The sequence below is a fragment of the Siphateles boraxobius genome, unplaced genomic scaffold (assembly GCF_051911475.1).
Source record: "Siphateles boraxobius isolate OS27281-9 unplaced genomic scaffold, OSU_SipBor_1 46, whole genome shotgun sequence".
Classification (NCBI taxonomy): Eukaryota; Metazoa; Chordata; class Actinopteri; order Cypriniformes; family Leuciscidae; genus Siphateles; species Siphateles boraxobius.
Genome location: NW_027509097.1, coordinates 10,463,641 through 10,484,884, shown reverse-complemented (window position 1 = coordinate 10,484,884; position 21,244 = coordinate 10,463,641). Strand labels below are relative to the sequence as shown.

General features: G+C 39.7%; 1 protein-coding gene across 1 annotated transcript in view; it reads left to right on the top strand.

Moving 5' to 3' along the window:
- Positions 1 to 21,244, top strand: part of cacna1g (calcium channel, voltage-dependent, T type, alpha 1G subunit) — a 276,677-nt gene that overhangs the window by 217,170 nt on the left and 38,263 nt on the right. Inside the window, exons 22-26 of the mRNA XM_077200722.1 lie at positions 3,932 to 4,058; positions 5,047 to 5,172; positions 5,381 to 5,470; positions 7,317 to 7,530; positions 20,643 to 20,794. Coding sequence (XP_077056837.1) covers positions 3,932 to 4,058; positions 5,047 to 5,172; positions 5,381 to 5,470; positions 7,317 to 7,530; positions 20,643 to 20,794 — 709 coding nt within the window. The remainder of the gene's footprint in view (positions 1 to 3,931; positions 4,059 to 5,046; positions 5,173 to 5,380; positions 5,471 to 7,316; positions 7,531 to 20,642; positions 20,795 to 21,244) is intronic.

The window sequence follows — 21,244 nt, the reverse complement described above, 5'->3', positions numbered from 1 at the left end:
TTTACCCAAACACTGGCGGAAAAATAAAACCGGGGGGGCAATTGAGCGGCCCCGGAATGGTCAAGACCCAGCGGACCCAGGGGATGGAGTCTCCACTTGCCCTGGCTATAACTGTCGTGAGGCTCGATGGCGGCACGATTGAGTAAGCGGGAGGGGTGGAACAAGGCGCCCTCAGAAGCGTCTGACTCCAAGGAGGAGGTGACGGGAGAGTTTGTGACACCCGCATTGTCTAACAACTCGAGGCACGAATGCCCGTGTAGTCGGGGGTCGCCCAGGCCCCCGTTAAAACACGCCCTTTGTACATGGCCCCTCTGCTGAGGAGGGTTTGGCAGCAGACCGGGATGAACTATAGTCACACAGGGTGAGCTGCTCTGCCACGGTCACCTCGGGACTCGATCGTAAAGCTAGCGCTGAAGCGGTCACATACGGAGGAAGCCAACTTAGGCTGCGCTATCGTATACCCCAGGAGCCTCTGAATCTTTTCAGTGGGACCCTTTCTCACTTCAACACCAGCTGAACACATTCTCACTGGAGAGACGTGTTGGACCGAGTACCTCTCCAAAACTGAAAAAGAGATACTCAGCCCGTGGGCGAGATTACTCTCTTCCAGTTGACCTGAAGACCCAACGGGCTCTGGAGCACTCGAGGGGAAGGACACCACGTGTCCTTCAGGTCAAAGCTGCAGACCAATCTTGGGCCAAGATGGTCACGACCCACCACCTAGTAGCACGAAGAACGAGTTTACAACTGGCCTTCGTACCGGCTGGAGGAGCGGCTATATCAAATCCTTCGCCAGCAGGATAAGATAAGCACGCACAAGTCAGGAGCACTGCTCAACACTTGGTGTGAAGAATATCACTGAATTTTCAGGAGCACGTCTGCTCAACACCTAATGTGATGTTACCATCACTGACTTGAGCGGGGTAGCCGAGCCTGAGGTGGGGCAGCAAAGTAGAGATAGTGGTGTTAGTGTGCAGTGCAACACTTACCTGTCTCCACTAGCGGCAGGGGACGTGAGAAGGCGGATGACCGGGTCCTCGAACGCCCCAAGCTGCCTGTTGGCGACCAAGGGAAGCTGGGGGATGTAAGGCTATTATACAGGGTCACATCCGCCATACTGGCCCACTTGGGACTCAGGAATAGAAAAATTGCTCTTTTTCTGAATATGTGGGTACCGCTGACCCCGTTTTTATAGGGGCCAGCGGCGGAACAGACACACACATAACAAAAAACTCCAGCCGGCCCTCCAACCAGCCAGAGGGAGTGGATCGGCGACCACTCCACAAGCAACTCTTCCATCCCTGAGAGCCCGTCCAGGTTCAGCGTTTTCTTTTGCGCTGGAGCTTACCACCTGGCTTGGCAGCGCCTGGAGCGGGCTGGGCGCCCCTTCCGCGGCCGGCTCCGCGCCGGAACCTGGGTGAAGGCTGCTGCGGTGGTCCGGCGGGAGCTGAGACGAGCAGGCGGAGGATCTGACCTCGGGGGGCGGGTGAAGGCAGCAGCGTCCCTCCGAGGCAGGATGTGCCGGATGGCCTCCGTCTGCTTCTGAGCTGTAGAGAACTGTTGGGCAAAGTTCTCCACAGCGTCGCCGAATAACCCAACCTGGGAAATGGGAGAGTCCAGGAACCGAACCTTGTCCGCATCTCTCATATCGGCCAGGTTGAGCCAGAGATGGCGCTCCTGGACCACTAGTGTGGACATCGCCGAACCCACCGCGCGAGCTGCAACCTTCGCCGCCCGGAGGGCGAGGTCAGTTGCAGTGCGGAGCTCACCCATGAGCTCAGGGTCCGAACTACCCTCGTGCATGTTCATGAGTGCCTGGGCCTGGCAGACCTGGAGCAACGCCATGGCATGCAAGGAGGAAGCGGCTTGCCCACAAGCTTTGTAAGCCTTGCCCGTAAGAGCGGACGAGAACTTACAGGCTTTAGAGGGGTGACGAGGATCACCTCTCCAGGAAGCGGCCGCCGTTGGGCATAACTGCATCGCAACGGCCCGCTCCACCGGAGGGATAGCCTCGTAACCCTTCACCGCTCCCCCATCAAGGGTAGTGAGGGGGGAGGAGCTACTCAGGCGGTTTCTGGCAGAGAAAGGTGCCATCCATGCCCTCGTAAGCTCCTCATGCACTTCAGGAAAGAAAGGAACCGGGGCGGCGGACTGAGAACCAGTACGGCCCGCCCCGATATACCAATCATCCAACCGAGACGGCTCGGGACACGGTGGAGGGTTCCACACGAGCCCTACCGCCTCGGCGGCCTTTTTCAGCATAGCTGACATCTCTGGATCTGGCTCGGGCAACACTGGTCTCCCGGAGGGAGGCAGTGCAGCCGAGTCATCATCTCCAGAGTTCAGCTCCCCCTCCGATGCTGCGATTGACAACGTATCCCCTGGAGGGGCCCCAAATGACACGGCTGGCCCGTCCATTACAGAGGGACCAGCGGGATCAATGGGGAGCTCCACCGGTTGCGGTGTGAAAGAGGAGTGAGGGACCCACGGGGCGTGGCCGGGCGGATTACCCCTCACTGTGATCCTCAGATCACCCAGCTTGGACGGCACCCCAGTCCTCCTCTGGGAAGGTAACCCAGAGGAAGAACAGGGGCGGGGCCCAGAGGTGGGGACTGCACCAACGCTTTTAACGAAGGCGAGTCTAGATCTCAACCCCGAGATGGACATGTTCCCGCAGTGAGAACATGCCTCATCCACGAAAGCTGCCTCAGCATGCTGTAAGCCCAAACATGCGACACAACTTTCGTGACCGTCAGAAGGGGATAGTGCCAGACCGCACCCAGAAACGCACGGATGGAATGGCATCTTGAAAAAGACGCACTCACACCCGTGTTGCTCTTTTAGGAAATGGGACCGTCACCAGTGCCGGAGCACACAGGGAATGACCGCGGCAAACACTGAATAGTCTTTCAACTAACAAGTGAAGCACTCACTTCTCGCCCTCTAACCAACCGTCAACACACAAACAAACAGTAGAAATTTGATGCTGTTAAAACAGCAGTTGAGAGCTGAGAAGCTCGCGATCACCGCTGCACCACGCTGTAAAACACCAACACTGGAGAGGTCTTCCCGCAAGAACACCGACACACTCGCTCGTTGAACACAACAGCACTCTTCAGAGACATCAAAGACGAACGGCTCCGAAGCGAAAGGCAACTAGTGCGTGCATCCACTTCCGTATTTATACCCGCGCCGCGGGGGCGGAGTGTGTGATGCAAATCACGCACGCCAAATTCCATTGGCTCGTTCAATAGTAATCGAAGATGATAGGCTCCCTAGCGTGATCCCATTTCAGTCGCGTCGACTACGTCCGACGTTATCGACTGAAAGGGAACAAATCATTTTTTGCAGCGTAATGATGATAAAATAGATTTTTAGATTATCTTGCATGCAAGTTCAAGCTTGCAACAAAATGCTACCGCAAAACTTTTGACTGGGTCTAAAAAGGACCATATTTCCCCAATTCTAGCATTCCTCCACTGGCTTCCCGTTTGTATATAAGGCTTTTTCTAGCCGTGCACCAAAATAAATAGTGACCTTCTTCAGCCATACCATCCTGCTAGAACACTCAGATCTTCTTATCCTTTACTTGTAACTCTGCCACAGTATCGCTATAAATCAAAGGGTGACCGGGCCTGTTATGTGGCTAGGCCCAAGCTTTGGAATAGTCTCCCCTATCGTGTGAGGTCTGCTCCTTCATTAGATATTTTTTAAATATACTCTTAAATTAAGTCTACTCTTAAATAATACTTTTATTATTAGGCTATTGGAAATTTGTAAGAGTTGCTTTTACTGTGTAAATTTGCTATTGCATACTCTATAGCACTTTGGTTCAATTCATATTGTGTTTAAATGTGCTTTATAAATGAATGTTGTTTTTGTTGTTGTTGTTGCTGTTGCTTAAACATCTGTTCTCCTCTTTACTTTTCAGAGTGATTAGCCGAGCTCCAGGACTGAAGCTGGTTGTTGAGACACTGATGTCATCACTCAAGCCTATCGGGAATATTGTGGTCATCTGCTGTGCCTTCTTCATTATTTTTGGCATCTTGGGAGTTCAGGTGAGTACACACCCAAAAAAAAAAAAAAAAAAAATTTATATATATATCCCTATCCCTACAGAAATCACCAGCTTAAACAAGTTTAAAATTTCTGGTAGTTTTAGAGAGATTTTGAGCACTTTTCAGCTTCGTCAGCCGGGCGGGCCATCTTAAACCAACTTCACCGCACAGTTATGTAGTGGATATAATGTTTCTTGATTGGATCACACTATTAAAGTAAAAGCTTAACTTTAGGGATTAATTGGATTAATTCATTCTAAAAACACCATATATAAAGTAACACATAACATATGACAGCTCTCTGTGTTTAATCCACAAGATTGCCTTTAAGACTCTTAGTGAGAGTGAAAGAGGTGGTGCACAGAACGAATACATGATTTTCTGTCATTTCTGTAAATTTGAATCATACTCTTCCTACCCACAGCTGAATAATTTGACTATGATTAAAATGTTCTGGTTTCCATACTTCCATACAATTTACATAAGACCGTAGGGGAACACCGATGCAATTTATCTTCCATTCTTCCAGGAAAAGATGCCTGTGCTTTTGTGCCTGTACGATGTGTAACATTGATTGTGTCCTTGTATAGTTTCCACTGAACAGTCATACTGGACTTTCTGTAATGGGGACATAATCATATTGTATAAGGTTGAAATAGTGTCTTGAAAATATTCTTTAGATAGCCTAGCAATTTTGGGTAAACCTGACTGTTAAGTCGGTCAAAAAAGTACTACATTATATAACAGGGCATAAAGTGATGACATAATTGGCATATTCTAATGTCAGTACTCATTTAAAAAAAAAAAAAGTAATAAATGCTCTCTCTTAATCTCTATTAAAAATGAATTAATTTAATTATTTAGTTATTTCCTTTAAAGAGCCTAGGGTTATTGTCTGAAAAATGTGTATGTTTTTCCTAAAATTGTTTGCAGAGAAAAGGAAGGTTGGTTGTGTGCTGATAAAATTGCTTTGTTTTTGTTTCCACAGCTATTCAAAGGAAAGTTCTTTGTGTGTCAGGGGGAGGATACAAGAAACATCACCAACAAGTCAGATTGCAACCTGGCTCAATACAAATGGGTCCGACACAAGTACAACTTTGATAACCTTGGGCAGGTAAGCACTTAAACTGGCAACGGTTGCACAAACATTTGCTCAGTCTCAAGATTCTCTTTTAAATGTACCTAGAACCGACTGGTAATGCCACTCTTCCAATTTGAAATTTTTTTTGAAAAAGGTCTCGTCCCATTTTCAACAGTCAAATGGAGCCATTGCAGTGAAATATTTCTTTTAACCTTTTTTTATCATCTTTCACCTCCCTCAGGCTCTCATGTCCCTTTTTGTTCTGGCTTCCAAAGACGGTTGGGTGGACATTATGTACGATGGACTGGATGCTGTCGGTGTCGATCAGCAGGTATTGACCACATCAGAAGCTCCTTTTTCACCTGCATAAAATGTTATTTGTAATTGGATTTTCATGCTTGATGATTCACCTTGTAATACATTTGATCCACAACTATGGACAGTGCGGAAACCTTTCCATTTAATTGGGTCACAGTTTCTAGAGTACAAACAAATTCTGGGCCAGAATATATCCCAGTCGTTCGCATTCTCTAATAACCGCAAACTCTGATTGGACAAGCTCCATGAACTGAATCAGAGCTGAAAAATCATTGATCAGCATTTCTGTCCTAGCTTCAAAGAACTGCTTTCCCATTCATCAGTTCTTCTATAAGCTCTTTACTGTCCATTCATCAGATCTCTTTGAAGTACCTTATTTTACACTCTTTCCTCCAAATGTCTATTTTATAATACAATTAGAATTTTTCAAATAATTTCTGAATAATAACATGTAACATTTTTGCATGAAAAGGAAGTCTCCATGCTTCATTTGTGGCTGTGGGCTCCTGAAATTGTTCTGCTCTAATTGAAAAGAGCCCAGCCCCCTGTCCTAGCCATGGCATTCATGTATTTGAATGGGAACAGATATCTCTTCCTTAGTGCCTGCCATGTGCCCTGTGCCTCACCACTGCATGCAGAATGCTTAATCTAGCTAGAGGCAGGCGTTTTTTGAGTCTCCAGCAGGACAAATCTTTGAATTGAAGTGTTATTGATATCATAAATCTCCATAATTCTTAACCTCAGGCAACTACTGCGGATCTGACCCCTATCTATCTATCTATCTATCTATCTATCTATCTATCTATCTATCTATCTATCTATCTATCTATCTATCTATCTATCTATCTATCTATCTATCTATCTATCTATCTATCTATCTATCTATCTATCTATCTATCTATCTATCTATCTATCTATCTATCTATCTATCTATCTACCTATCGTCTGTCTGTCTGTCTGTCTGTCCGTCTGTCTATCTGTCTATAGTGAGAGAGAGAGACTGTAAAAAAAGTTAACCTAAATTCTTGTTTGTTAATTCTTGAGTCTTTGTTCAATCAAGTCTTTGTATTATAAATACAATAGTCTCAAGCCGAATTAGTTGATTTAATTTAACTTAAGTTGAGTGTGATACAGTAGGTTGCCTACTTTTTTTCAAGTTGGCTCAACGTGTCATTTTAGTTACCTTGACAAGAATTTTTAAGTTCAAACTACTAACCTGTTACTCAGGAGATGAACAAAAGCTTTAAAGTTGACTTTAATTGGTGCGAATTACTTATCGTTGAATGTGATAGATTCTTTTAAGTTAGTTCAACTTTTCTTTTCTACGGTGCATATACACTGCCATTCAAAAGTTTTGGATCAGTAAGACTTTTTAATGTTTTTAAAATAAGTATCTTGTGCTCACCCAGTCTGCATTTATTTAATCAAAAATACAGTAAAACAGTAGTATTGAGAAATATTATTACAATTTAAAATAATTGTTTTCTGTTTTAATATATTTTAAAATGTAATTTATTTCTGTGTTTGCAAAGCTAAATTTTCAGCAACATTACTCCGTTCTTCAGTATCACATGATCCTTCAGAAATCATTATAATTTTCTGATTTGCTCAAGAAAAAACATTTTTATTGTCAATGTTGAAAACACTTTTTTTTGACGAATAGAAAGTTCAAAAGAACAGCTTTTATCTGAAATAGAGATATTTTGTTTGTGTATGTGTGAGCGTGTATATGTATATATGTGTGTATATATATATATATATATATATATATATACAGTATATATACACGTGTGTGTGTGTAACTTCTTACTAAGCTTAACCACCATGTGTTGTGTGTTGTGTTTATCTGTGTGTTGTAGCCCATCATGAATTACAACCCATGGATGCTGCTCTATTTCATCTCCTTCTTGCTGATTGTGGCTTTCTTCGTGCTCAACATGTTTGTCGGCGTGGTGGTCGAGAACTTTCACAAGTGCCGGCGGCACCAGGAGGCCGAAGAAGCCAAACTGCGCGAGGAGAAACGCCTTAAACGCATGGAGAAAAAAAGAAGGAGTAAGGAGAAGGAGCTAGCTGGTCGGTAGCCTTTCCACACCTTTCTGAGTCCTGCTTGATCATTTTGATTTGACCGCGTGCTAAATTAGATGCTAATGCTAATTAGAGTAACCGGCGTTTGAGGAATGAGATGCTCGGGCCCGTAATTAGCTAGGAATCCACTCCCCGGCTTGCCCCCTTTTGCCTGGGAACGTCTCTAGAGCATGTCCCATGGCTTGCATGGTGATCTGCTTACTGAGAGAGCAGGGTGTGTGGTGGACCCCTGCCACAGGGGTCTGCCCACCCTCCTCATCTCTTGCATGTAGGGCAGTGCAGTCTGAGAAGTAAATAAAAATCCAGTCTTGTCACACTCAAATTGGTTACATCCATCAGCTGCCTGCTCCAATGCTACCCAGAATGCACGACATGGTATTGGTGACCTTCTCTTTTGGTTCCACTACCTGCTATTCTCAGCGCGTTAGCATTAAAGTGACTTCATTGAGGATCTCTGCGTGGATGCTAGCTGTTTTTTTGACATTGGCTTGGACATTGGTCCAGCATTTTTGATCTTTAAGCAACAGTTAAAAATGGGAATTTCTTTTTTTTAAGCCCTTGAGAAATACAGATGTAAATAGGTGATCTATAAACATTTGAGTCGGACTACAAAATCAGACACTAAAACTCAAGCAAGGAAAACAAAGCTATTCTCATTGGTACACAGCAACTTGTATCACTTAATCTCAGTTCAGAGGTCAAATTTATTCCCCTCTAAATGTCCTATCACACCATACTTTCTCATTAAGATCTTTATTTGATTTGCGCATTAGCTGATTAGTGTGTCCTTTTGTTTTATAGCACTATCATTCCATCAGCTTTAGCTGGAGAGGGAAAAGTGCTTCATTTTACCCTTAGTTCTTCATCTTTTCTTTTTGCTGCAAATCTAATTTTCCGTAGGTGTGTATGTCTGACGGAATGTGTCAGGTTTCTAGGGTTGAAATGGGATTAAACCGTGTGTCAGCTTTCCCTGGCTCGGTTAATATTTTGAATCTAAATATCCTGAGGTAACTTTGTGGACTTTTGCTATTAAAAGTTGAGCAGAAAAGTTGTGGTTCCTTTCAGGTGAACTTGTTGGTATGACTGATATCATAAACTGAATAAGTGTACTTGTTCAGATATTTCCATCCACAAAGCCCACAACTATCTAGGACTAATAATCTAGAGCTTAAACAGTCGGGATAAATAGATTAGAGTTTACACACAAATAAAGGAATTTTTTTTGGACTCAGAATAATTGGAACACCCACCGGCATATTCTCCCAGAAAATCCATCCTATTTCAGCTCCTTTTACGGTTTCTTTGCTTGCCCTACCTGATTAACATGGTTTCGTTCTTCTAGATATAATGCTGACCGGTGTCAGTTGGTCCAGTCCTGATCACACACAAGGTACAGATTGTATATGGCATGTCTATGTGTTCACCGTGGTGGTAGTGGTTTGGGATGAGGGAGGTGGGACACCGGGTGGGAGGGCACCATCAGCGCCCTTGTTCTCACCTCATCAGATATGATCTGGCCACACAAGAATTGTCTGTGGAAGTGTGTATGTCCGGTATCCACACCTCATCAACAGATCCAGCCAGCCCAGCCTCAAGCTCACACAGGGGATGGATAGAGAGAGAAAGAGATAGAAAAAATATATTTTTTAATATGGTTATAGTTCTTGATGGATCAAGTTGAACTCACCTCAGCCTGCAGCAAGTGCTTTGGTGGTATTATAGGTCCGATCTCTCGATGTTGCCCCCAATGTGACACACTGTGGCTGACTGTTCGAAGGGAAGAGTATCACTGTTAATGTCTTTAGCTTTTTTTGATCTGTCTGCTTTAAAGTTCTCTCATCGGTTTGATGTTGTGGCATAGTGATTCACTTCGTTTTGTGATGTTACCCCATAACACTGTTTTCAAAAGTTACTGACTTGCTAAACACAACACCACATCGTGCTGTTGTTCAGAGGCTGCATGACGTGTTGAAACTCATTTGTGACTTATGTGAGTGAAATGTTTGTGTGGCACACTTGTTCCACTTTGACTTAAAAAAATGTTGCTGTACTGGGCTACTCCACATGATTTTAACAAATACAGTAACTTGATTATAGTGGAGTTGTTTGTATATAAGATGATACAGTATTTGTTCACTTCTCAAGTATGTACAAGCTTGGGTTGCAACTAACAACTATTGATTTATCAATTCATCTGTTGTTTCAATTACTCCCATTTAAAACCTAAATTTGATGTTTGTTATGAAACTGTAATTTACGCACTGCACTCACTCACTAGAAGTGCTTGCATTATAATATTTTTATAATAATATTTAATAATATAACTTTTGACTATATAAATAATTGCAGCCTTGAAGAGAATAGAAGATTTATTTCAAAAGCATAAAAAAATTACTCCAAACTAGTGTAAAAGTAAGTAAATGTGTTTCATGAAAAATGTATGCTTTTATTGCTTGAAAGTGGCATCACTGACAGAAGTTCTCTGTGCACAGAGTAAAGACCTTACCAATCAATAATGAAATTCATTATTGATTATTTTCATTATCAGTTATTATCAGTTAGTTGTTGCAGCCCAAGTATTAGCCATTTGTAATTGAAAATGAAGTAAACCTGACCGAAATGGCATTTTATTTTTTGGATCCATTCCCAACTTAAGATCTGTTGTGCAGAAAAAAAAGTAAATGACAGTTTTTAAATAAAATAAAAAAAGCAGAATATTTTTGTGCATGGAATATGTTTACTTGTTCTCAGTGTAGCTGAGAGACTCTTATCTCTCCCCTCTGGTCTGTGTTCTGCCTCGGTGAACAAGAGCTCCCTCATGAACCCCTTTTTTCTTTCCTCTCTGCCTTTCTTTTCTTTCCTTCTCTTTCTCTCTCTCCAACTTTCTTTTGTCCCTCATTGCCCCTGTTCAACTAATAGCAAAACATCTCTTTTTTCCTTTCTCAATTATACATTTTAAAACCCCTTAAATTTTGTTTTATTATACCACTGTTTTATGGAGACTCCTTATAAGAGTAAAACTACTAATGTGATAGCTATTATAAATTTGGTCATAATTATGTGTGAATATAGAGTATAGTTGCAATCGGTTATTACATTATTATAATTTTTTTTAGAAATGATTCTTTTTTTTTGCGATTAAATAATGTGTCTGCAGATAACAATCAAATGTATTGCATCCACACTAGAAGGTGTCAGTGTTGCATCCAAGACCACTGGAATAAATAAGCAAAAAATAAACAAAAACATACTTGCTGCATCCAAAATCGCATACTATATAGTAGGTATTACATTTGGTTTAAAACTTACTTTGTGACCTTTAAAAAAGTATGTTATATATAGAAAGCATGTGTGCAGTATGAATGAAATTCGGACATATACTACTTCCACCATGTTGTCATTGCCATGTGAGCTACAGCGTCAGTTGCGTCGCTTCACTTACATTCACAAATCCTCTGCGGTGATCTCATCACGGGATAGTAAAGTGTCCATCGAATGCGTACTTCAGAATTTTCAGTTGGTCAGTTGGGTACTTTTTGCCTACTGTTTTATGAATAATATGAATTTGGACATGCAACCCAGCTCAAACAGGTTTTTCGCCAACTGTATAGTATGAAAGTCTTATACTTCTTATAGTGTTTCCACAGAGTTGAAGAACAAACGGTGACGTAACGCTACTATGTGTTGTTTACCTGATTATTTCCATTCTAAAAAAACTGCTTCTGCTGGCAGTGCGGCACTTCTGTTTTGCTGTTTACGGTATCTAGAGTGATTGGCTCGGATAAACTCCCGGTACTCTGATCTTTTGTTTTCGGAGATATATTGAAACTGAAACCGTTGGTTCACTCGCTCTATCACTATTTATCATCCTGGGTCTCTCTTGCATATATAGTTTTATATATTTAGATATAAAGAGCAATATAGTACAACATTATTACATTGCTCAACGGCACAGCGTCAGCATTTCTGATCCCTCTGCTTCCCGGCTCTGTTTCAGACCAGCAAGTTTTTAGGCCTGTAGTTAAACCAATCTTCCCAGTCCGGAACCCTCTTTTCTGTGGTGGAAATGCAGAACTGTGTTGGTGGAAAAGGAGTGGTATTGGCCCTGTCCCAAAAGGCACACTTCATGCGCACTTGCGGTCTTGTGGACTTTGTAAGTAGGGTGTCACATTTGTCATTTTAGGTTTCAAAAGGGTGCTCACTAGCATCCCCTTTGCAGTTGATATGCGCCCTCGATTCACACTTGTGCCGAGCTCGCAAGCCTTCGAGCTCCACATCAGACTACATTTTACACGACAGTCAAAGCGCCATTATGTCATTAAGTTGTGGACTTGGGGGAAGATTGAGAGGGCTTAGAGTTCCATTTGGGACAGGGCCATTGTTTTTTTGTATTGTTGTATAAGTTGTATGCGCTTATATATTCTAACATATAGAATACATATAGAGAGCTCTGCAGATTAGCCTGAAAGTGTAATTAACATATTTTACCCTGAGTGTATCGATCACACTTTTTCCATATATTAAACACAGTTCACAGTCGCACACGTCAGCGTTGTTCACAATGATTGAGTTATGTTAACGCATTAGGGATGAAAAATGACAGGCTTCATTTTGCTTTTAATTAGAAGACAATGAGTTAATTACTCAACCGTCCAGGTACACAGTGCCTCAGCATATTTTATTATTCTGTTTAGGATTTCTTTTTGGGAGAGGTGGGGGTGTTACCCCCCGCCAGTCTGTCTCTCTCGATTAGCTTCTGTTCCCCTCCTGTTGGACCGCCGTCGCTCTGTATGCTTGCGTATGGGATCAAAGGGCTGGTTAATCATATCTCACTGCAGTAGGGCTGAAACCATCTGCCTCTCCTCTACCTGTGTCCTCCCCCAGTCGCCATTTATTAGCCGTTCTCTGACGTGCCTCACCAGCAGTTTGCCCGAACACACTATATTAACAAGGCATATCATTTGGAGGTGTCCTTGATTAGGTAACATCTGATTTACAAAAAATCATTTTAGGCTGTAGCATGGTATTAATTATTATCATGCTACTATTGAGGGATGTTTGCATTTTGTCCATCCATTCAAAATTTTGATTGTGCATCATTGATGAGCGCAGATGAAATCTACAGAAGGGTCATTCTCAATTTGTTGTTGGTGACATGTTGTTGTTGTTGACCCACATGTTAATTCATTTTAGTTTTCTCCCATAAAAGCTTATGGTCTGTATATATTAATACCTTGATTATTAATAATCGTAAGAATTACTTCACTTTTGTAATTAATTGTATTTCAAAGATGAAGCAAAGGATGTAAAATCAGTGTAAAATCAAATTTTCATAAAATATGATGTAGATGTCAAAAAACACAATTGATGAGGCATACTAATTGGCAATTGGCATACATTGATTGCAATGATTGCAATACATTGTCATTTAACCCTTTTTTATATTAAATCGTGTAACATCAAATGATAGAGTGAATTAATCACCAACCGCTGAAGAATAGATTATTCTTACTCTTTACTTTGTAAATATTTAATTCAATTTATTTACATAGTGCTTGCACAATGTTCCAAAGCAGCTTTATAAAAAATAGAAAAATAAAGAAGATAAAAGGACAAAAAAATTGTGCTAGACAACCCCCCAGTGAGCAAGCCAAAAGCAAGAGTGGCAATGACAAAAACACCCTAGGATTTTCAAGTATTGTAACTACTTTGTATTATTTATTTGTTATTTATATTATATATTTTGCGGACTAACTCAAAACAAAATTGTTGTTTATTAATTATAAATAAATAATTATAAATGTCATATATTGTGTACCATATGAAGGGGACTATATTGTTTTGGATTATAGAACAATCTCTTTTTCCTGGGCTATCTAGAATATCATTTTTTTTTAATGACTGAAAGCTCATGTCTGTCATCATATTTTGAGAATGACCCTGCCATTTTTTCAATTCCCCTTTTCTACATTCTACATTCTTATTCATAGCTGTAAGCGCAATCTAATTAGCTAAAATACCTAATTAATGAACTGGGATGTGAACTGCAGAACTTCATTAATGATGGATGTTCTAATTCTGCAGATCTACAGGCTTATTCATTGGGTTCCATGTGCAGATTCAATGTACAGTTACATTTGTGTAAAAAACTATCCCCCGATAGCAAATTCGCCTTAACGAAGCATATGAGCTCAGCATTTATTCAATTTGTCTTTCTGCACCCACACAGACCTGGAGATGACCCACCTATCTTTTCATCTCTAGCAGACTAGTATACAGTCTCTCAAATAATACTGGGGGAGCAATGAGACAGCGAATGACAGAGGGAGAAAATGAAATTACTAAGTGTCGTGTAACCTCCACTCTTGGCAGCAGAAGGCAGCACGGTCTCTTATGTAACCTGGCAGCTCCAAACACCATTTCCTTTCTTCCTACTGCAAGTGAAAATGACTCAAAGTCTTCTTTATGTAACTTGGGCAAGCAACATCCACCCAAATTAAACAGATGGCATAAAGTTTTCAGCTGAAATAATTACTTTTGCTCCGATATATGTCATGAAATTATCCTTTACCTTTAGATAGTTAATGTGTCAGCACTATTGACATTCTAATAGAGTTGCATTTGGACATTGCACATATTTAATGCAGTTTGTGATTAGGAAATGCATGGGTGGGTTGTATAAAGTCCATGTAACCATCTTGAAATGTACTGTATATAAATAAAAACTGCTCATTAACTGGAATAATTTCGACCTCGGGTGAGGGTACAAGAAACATTCCACTTAGTTTGATTCTGATTTAAAATGCATACAGTGTCCTACATTTCAGCAGACTCATGCCTTTTGGCAAGAAGTGCACCTAATCTCTTTATGGGTCTTCATGGTTCATTCTGTATAGGGAGAAGGTTTATTAACAGAATAGATCGAGAACAAAGTTAAAAGTCTTCTGCAAAAGTAGCTGTAACCTCTTAGTGCGACTTGTTCTTTTTGTAACCTCATAGAGATTTTGTACTGATATGGCTGGCTTGTTTGTCATGTTGTGGGAGGGGAGGCTTGACAAATACCAGCCGAGAGAGGGATGTAACGCTGTCTGGGTGGTTAAACAAGCCATGTGAGCTATAGAGAGCAAATTACAGGGGAAGAGGTAGAGATATTCTTGATACCACTTAAGCAGCACAAATGAACTGTGTTTGAAAATAATGTATCGGTGGTGATAGATTATAGATGTTTATGTGATAGGCCATATAGATTTTCTTTGTTTTAGCAGAATCAGTAAAAGTGCAGGGTTTTTTCACAGACGAAATCTAGTCATTTTAAGAGGAATCCATGCAATCAGGCAAGATTTCCCCTTAAAGATTTTACAAATTCGCTGCGTTGACCAAGACATAGCTGCGAGCTTTACTTCGTAAATTAACTTTTTTGCTAACCAAAATTTTTGCCTAAATTTCGCTAATTGGATTGGACCTTAATACATGGCCAGATTTATGCATTTATCAAAAAATGACTTATACATGTAGAGTAGTACTACATAAGTAATAACCAGTGTTGGGAAAACTACTTTAAAACTGTAGCTTGCAAATTCATTTTTATAAACGTATAGGTGACTTGTTATTTTTTCATGTAAGACTGAAAAGTATGAGCTGAAAGTGATAAAAGTGATCCTTCTATTTTTTATTTTTATGATTCAAATATGCAGTTGCTCTCTCTGGACCAACAGTGTTTGCATTTGGAGGTTTTACAATGAAAAAAATGATTGGATTATGTTTCCCTTTTGTGTTGTAAACAGGGGGTGACTGTCACGAACCAAACATATTACCTCAAATGAGAACAGGTTTTGATTGTCAGATATGTCAGGCACTCTAATTAACCTCTCATGTTGAGTAATATAGAATGACATCGCTCTCACGGCACTCTGCACATCATCACCGTTGCACATCCACCAAGCCTCTGCCATTCTACCTCCATCTCAGATGGCCCATCTTGCTCAAGTCAGACTCAGAAAGAAAGTGTGATTTGTCTGCCAGCATGATATATTATATGTGTGTCTGTGTTTTTTTTGTCTCACCCTAGTCTATCCTACCGTATATGTTTGCTGGTGTTTGTGTATGAATGTATTTTCTTTACCATGCTCTCCCATTACTGAATATATGATTTAATTATTTCTCTTATAACATATATATATATATATATATATATATATATATATATATATATATATATATATATATATATTATTTATTTTTTTGCTTTAAATTCTCCTTCTCCTCTGTTATTTTCCACTATTGCGCCAGTTATAAGAAGGCATTTAGTCTGTCATTTCCTGTTGGTTTTGACTCTGTGTGTGCTGGCATATTGTGCCAAAAAGAAAAAAGTGTAGTGTATCTGCCAAACTAATTTTTACATTTGGATGCATCAGCAGTATGTCCAGCAGACATCGACTCATTACTTTTGGAGCAACTCATTGACCATGCACTTCAGGGGGGTAAAACCAGCCTCAATTAAAAACCATTCGGCTTAGAGCGAACAAAGCTGCAATTTGCTGCTTTCCCTATTCAGATGGCTGTTTTTATCATCTTTGCTTTTTCCCCATTCTATTTTTGTCTGACATTTTGCCATGGAGGCTTTAGAATTTTTCTCTGGCTCTTCCTTTAAATAACAGTCTAGTCCTCCCACTGCCCACAATTCCCCAGTGCTCATGACTTTCACCCCACATGACTCACAATGGACAGATATTTCTCGAAGAAATTTCTTGGTGGTGTTGTCTGTTCACTCTATAGGGATATGTCAACCTTAACATGAATAATCAACATCAGAACATTGTTGATGTCCATATTTAGACCCTCACTCTTAGACCTTCAAAATGATCAACTATTATTTAAAAAAAAAAAAAAAGAAAAAGAAACAATTTCCTCTTTTTTTGTGCAAATTTTTATGGTGTTTGTAGAGTACAAATAATGTTAATATTGGACAAAAGTTTGTCTGTATTTCCCAACTGACTTAGCTTCTGAGGCACTAGCTGATATATGGTTAATTTCTTGGATTTACACCTTCCACAATCTCTCTCTTCTCTATTGTGCGTTGTTAAAATATTTCTGAAAGGACTTTGGACCTCCTAAAAGATAGGAAGAAAAAAAATCATATACAATTGATTACTGGATTATTTATTTATTTACATTTTTAATGTATAATTTGTATTCATATAAATGCACATATATATAAATATATATTTCAACATATTGATTTGTGATGGCTCTATCAGAAGTATATTTTTTTGCAAATATTAATAGTAGGGTGTTCATGCATTTGCCATTAGTAAATCATTTTATGGGGTCCAGAGTTCCTCAATTTAAAGTTACTTTTAAGAACTTTTTTTCCCTCCAAGTGCACGTGAGTTGCGGCAAAGCCAGAATCATGTTGAAAGCATCAAGACCAGCATGAAATCTCAATGTGACGAAAAGGCCAAGAGATTTGTTGTCGTACCCTCCTTTTTGGGGGTTGATGGGTATTGCACTGAGTTTTAACAGTTAACATGTCCAGAACTGGTGGGCAACTAGTGTTTTGTGGCTAGCTTCAAATGTGGTATCATTCGGCCCAAAACCTTCAATTGCCTCACCCAAAAATCTGACCGTCATTCTCAAATGTATTCATAGATGGAATTGGAATGGGCTAAAATTGCCATCTAAGCAAAGAATGTCTCATTAAATCATAGTCATGGTATCATTAGCTTGTGCCACAAAAATAGAGACAGAGATGGAGATGTCCCAGACCCACATTCTCCATCATTATTTCATTCTTGTGTTGGTTAAAAATAGTTTTAATCCATTTTCCTTCTCTTTAAATTCTTTTAAAGCTGATTTGGCTGATGTGGACATTAGTTGGACCCATTGCAATGACATGACATCAGAGTGGCACCGCTGCCACTAGGAAACAAAAGTTCGATCCATTTTCCAGTAAATAGGATGCCAAGACCTTCTTATATGAAACTCTTTCGTTAAACTCAGTGCGGTACTCAGTAGATATAAACATACAGTTATGGAGACTGCTATCCCTTTGTCACTAATTTATTAGTATTATTATTGTGTTTAAGAGGATTGGAATTAGCAATGTAAGCCAATCAAAACTGGGTTTTGTCCCACTGACAAGTCACACTTTTTTTGAATGAAAGTGCACAAAGGGAGAGAGTCTCACTACAGAGGGTAGGAGGGATGTAGTTGAGTGGGGGTGTCCTATGGGAGCTGACCTGTCAACTGTAAAACCAGGCTGTGAACATACACCTGTTCCCATTTCAACTGTCCACTGTGATTGAGCACCTTTGGAACCGGGGCAGTCTACACAGCAACTGTTTCGTTCCCAATTAATGGTTTTGTTTGCTGCCCCTCTGGATACCGTTGTCTGCAGCCCAAATAAATTAATTTAGAACACATGGGTTAAAGAGCGGAACATTGACCTCATCGCAGATTTTGTTAGATCCTTGGAGTCATAAAAATAACAATAAATAGGCTAAATAAATAAATTACTAAAGTGGCAATGTTTAGCCAAGTCTGGATATTTAAGATTCATAAGCTGTACATTATGAAAAAGCAAAGGTGATGTTGAGTCAGCACATTTAAAAACACCAGGAGCATGGCTTCAATTAGCAGAATTAAAGCCAGATGGGTTAGAAGATTCCTTTGGTAATTACTCGCAGAACCAATGTTGCTGACATCTTGTCCTGAGAAATCAAAACAGAGTGACCCCATATACGTCACATGCATATTTAATAAATAGGACACGACGAAGGAGTGTACGAGTGTGATTTTGCTTTTATACGTTAAATAAACAAGTTAATTTTACGTAACTAACATCTGAGATATATTTCCAATTTTTTTTTGCTAACGAAAACAATTCCAAACAAAGTCAAAAACAGTACTATTGCATGTTTTTGAGCAGAAAACAGTAGTGGCGTTTTGTTCAGTGTTTTCAAATAAATGATTCGAGTAACTCAATGACTTACTCATACAAACAGCTTATGAATTCAAAATAACATACTATTACTTCTACTATTTACTATATTCTACTACTACTACTATTTTTGTCATATTTTTATATGGAAGTAGTGGTGGAGTGGTATGCTAGTATGTTTCAAATTCAGCCAGTCACTTGTTTTGTTCCTGAATGAATTTTAAATAGACAAAATGTCTATTTAATAGTCTATTTAACCTGCTGAAAAAGTCGCTATATTCAGACAATTTTGGACTGGTACCACTACGGAGTAGCCCAGTACCTGCATGACTCGTCATAGACATAAACAGAGAAAAGTAGCTTCAGCTACAATGTTCTTCCCCAAGATGCATGCAGTTATGTTTATTAATCGCTTGAGTGCCAAAGGTTAAGGACGGCAGCTTTAATTGAAATCAAGGTGAAATAAAAAATATATAAATATCAAATGAGCTAAATGAAAATTAGAAATATTTATGAAATAAAATAAGTTGAAGTATTAAAATTACTAAAACTAGAACTGAAATAAAAATAAATTAAAGCTAAATAGAACTATTTAAAAAAATAAGAAAATAATTGACAAAAGCACATCACAAAATACTAAAACTTAAGCTAAAATTAAAATTAAATTTGAAAATATAAAATAAAAGCTAATTCAAAGCATGTATGGAACGCACAAACACAGACAATGGCTTACTTGTAGAAATCTCTACATATTAAACTGAGATTAACATCCAAAAAATTACTTCTCCTTTAACAAGCAAATAATTTGGACATTTTGTAGATGAGTCATACTCATATTCACTATCCAGTGGGGATGATTAAACAAATAATGCTGATGTGGCTTCATTATATATATAAAAAGAAAAGGTTGAATGCAGCACCTGTTCCTTCAGTCCAGTGCTGGTGCCAGGAAAAGCCTGGCTAATGGGCTGACAGGACCACAGGAAACACAGCTGCCGCTCACAGTGTTTCGAGATAAGCCCCCCCGGACCCCTGCTGCTCTGCCATCCCTTCAGTCCTCTCTGTCCTCAACGAACAACAGAGGAAAAACACAAATTATAAAAATGGATCAGAAAGACAAGCATATGCACAAGTCCATCCTTGTGGAGTGGAGATTTGTTCATATTTTAGGGAATCTCATTAGAATGTCCATGATGTAATAGGACAATTTGTTTTATTTAGGTGTCTGTGAGTGAGCAGATCTCAGGCACAGTGGCCCCTCAATCTGGGCTCCTCTGCCTTTGATTTGGCATTGACCACAGAAACGTAATTGCAGTTAAAGGAAAAGTTCACACGAAAATGCAAATTGTCCTTTACTCACCCTCATTTAGTTCAAAACCAATATTACTTTCGTCTTGACTATTTAAAGAGAAATTTCAAAGAATGTAAAAAAAGAATGTAAAATGTAAATGTAAAAAAATGTGGCTCATTATAAGTACCATTACCAAAGTATCATAAAAGTGGTCCATTCAACTCATCCACAAGTCATACCAAGTAATATTTATTCCATTTATTGTTACTCACTGAAAAGTTTTGTAAGATTTGTAAATTAATCATTATTTTGAATGAAATCAGTGACTGATCCAGTTCATAAAACTAATCTGAATGATTCTCTCACAAATTGGACTGATCCAGTTCTCACATTCAACTCACTGACTTAATGATTAATTTGCAGTGATTACCTCTGATTCTTCACACAAAGCAGTCATAAGGAATCAGAAAACTTTAATACGATACATAAGTCTTATGGGCCAGTTTTATACTTTTATTGAGCTTTTGCAGCATTTTTAGAGACTGAAAGCTCCAGACACCAGACCAATCATAATATTAACATTTGTTATAGCATTGGTAAAGAGCGACCAGCTCTGTCTTCAGAAATTATTCTTTAGGGTTTTACAGAAGAAATAGTCAGGCAGGTTTTTGATCAACATGAGAATGAGCAGGTACATTTTCATTCTTGAGTGAACTTATACACATACGTTCTATCTCTTAGCTTCTTCTCTTTTTGACTGGTTATTTCCCTCTCCCCCTCTTTTGTCAGTGTGGGCATGAATGTGTACAAAATCATGTTTGTTTCAGTACAGTTATTTCATGCTTCCTCCCTGTTCCCATGGTATTTCAGAAGCCCAGAGTAAACCCTATTACTCCGATTACTCACCTACACGGCTTCTCATCCACAAGATGTGCACCAGCCAATATCTGGACCTGTTCATCACGATAGTCATCGGGCTCAATGTCATCACCATGTCCATGGAGCACTACCAGCAATCTAAGGTAGTAGAGCAGTGAAGAGTGCATGCGCTTGTTGATATTTCATTAAGGAAATAAACTCACTGGATATGTAACTGCAGACAATGTTACTGTAAGTTCAACTCAACGCTATCTCACTTTATGATTCTGCATAATATTTGCTGATTAGGCAGCTAATGTTTATGTACTCTTTTTGCTGTACTGCATTTTGATTATATCATAGCGGTGAGTATATAATTTTCTCTATATTATTATACTTATTTGCACTTTCATTGTGCTGCTCTAGGATATTTTATAACATTGCCTGGTTATAAAAAGCCTTAGAGAAATGCCTCACCAATATAAACCACACTGTTGTGTATGCACTGAAATGTATGCATATTCCCTCATCAGTCTTTCCCCATCGCATAACACTATAGAGACAATTCATGAATATTCAATGAAGGACTAAAATAATAACATGAGTTAACAGAA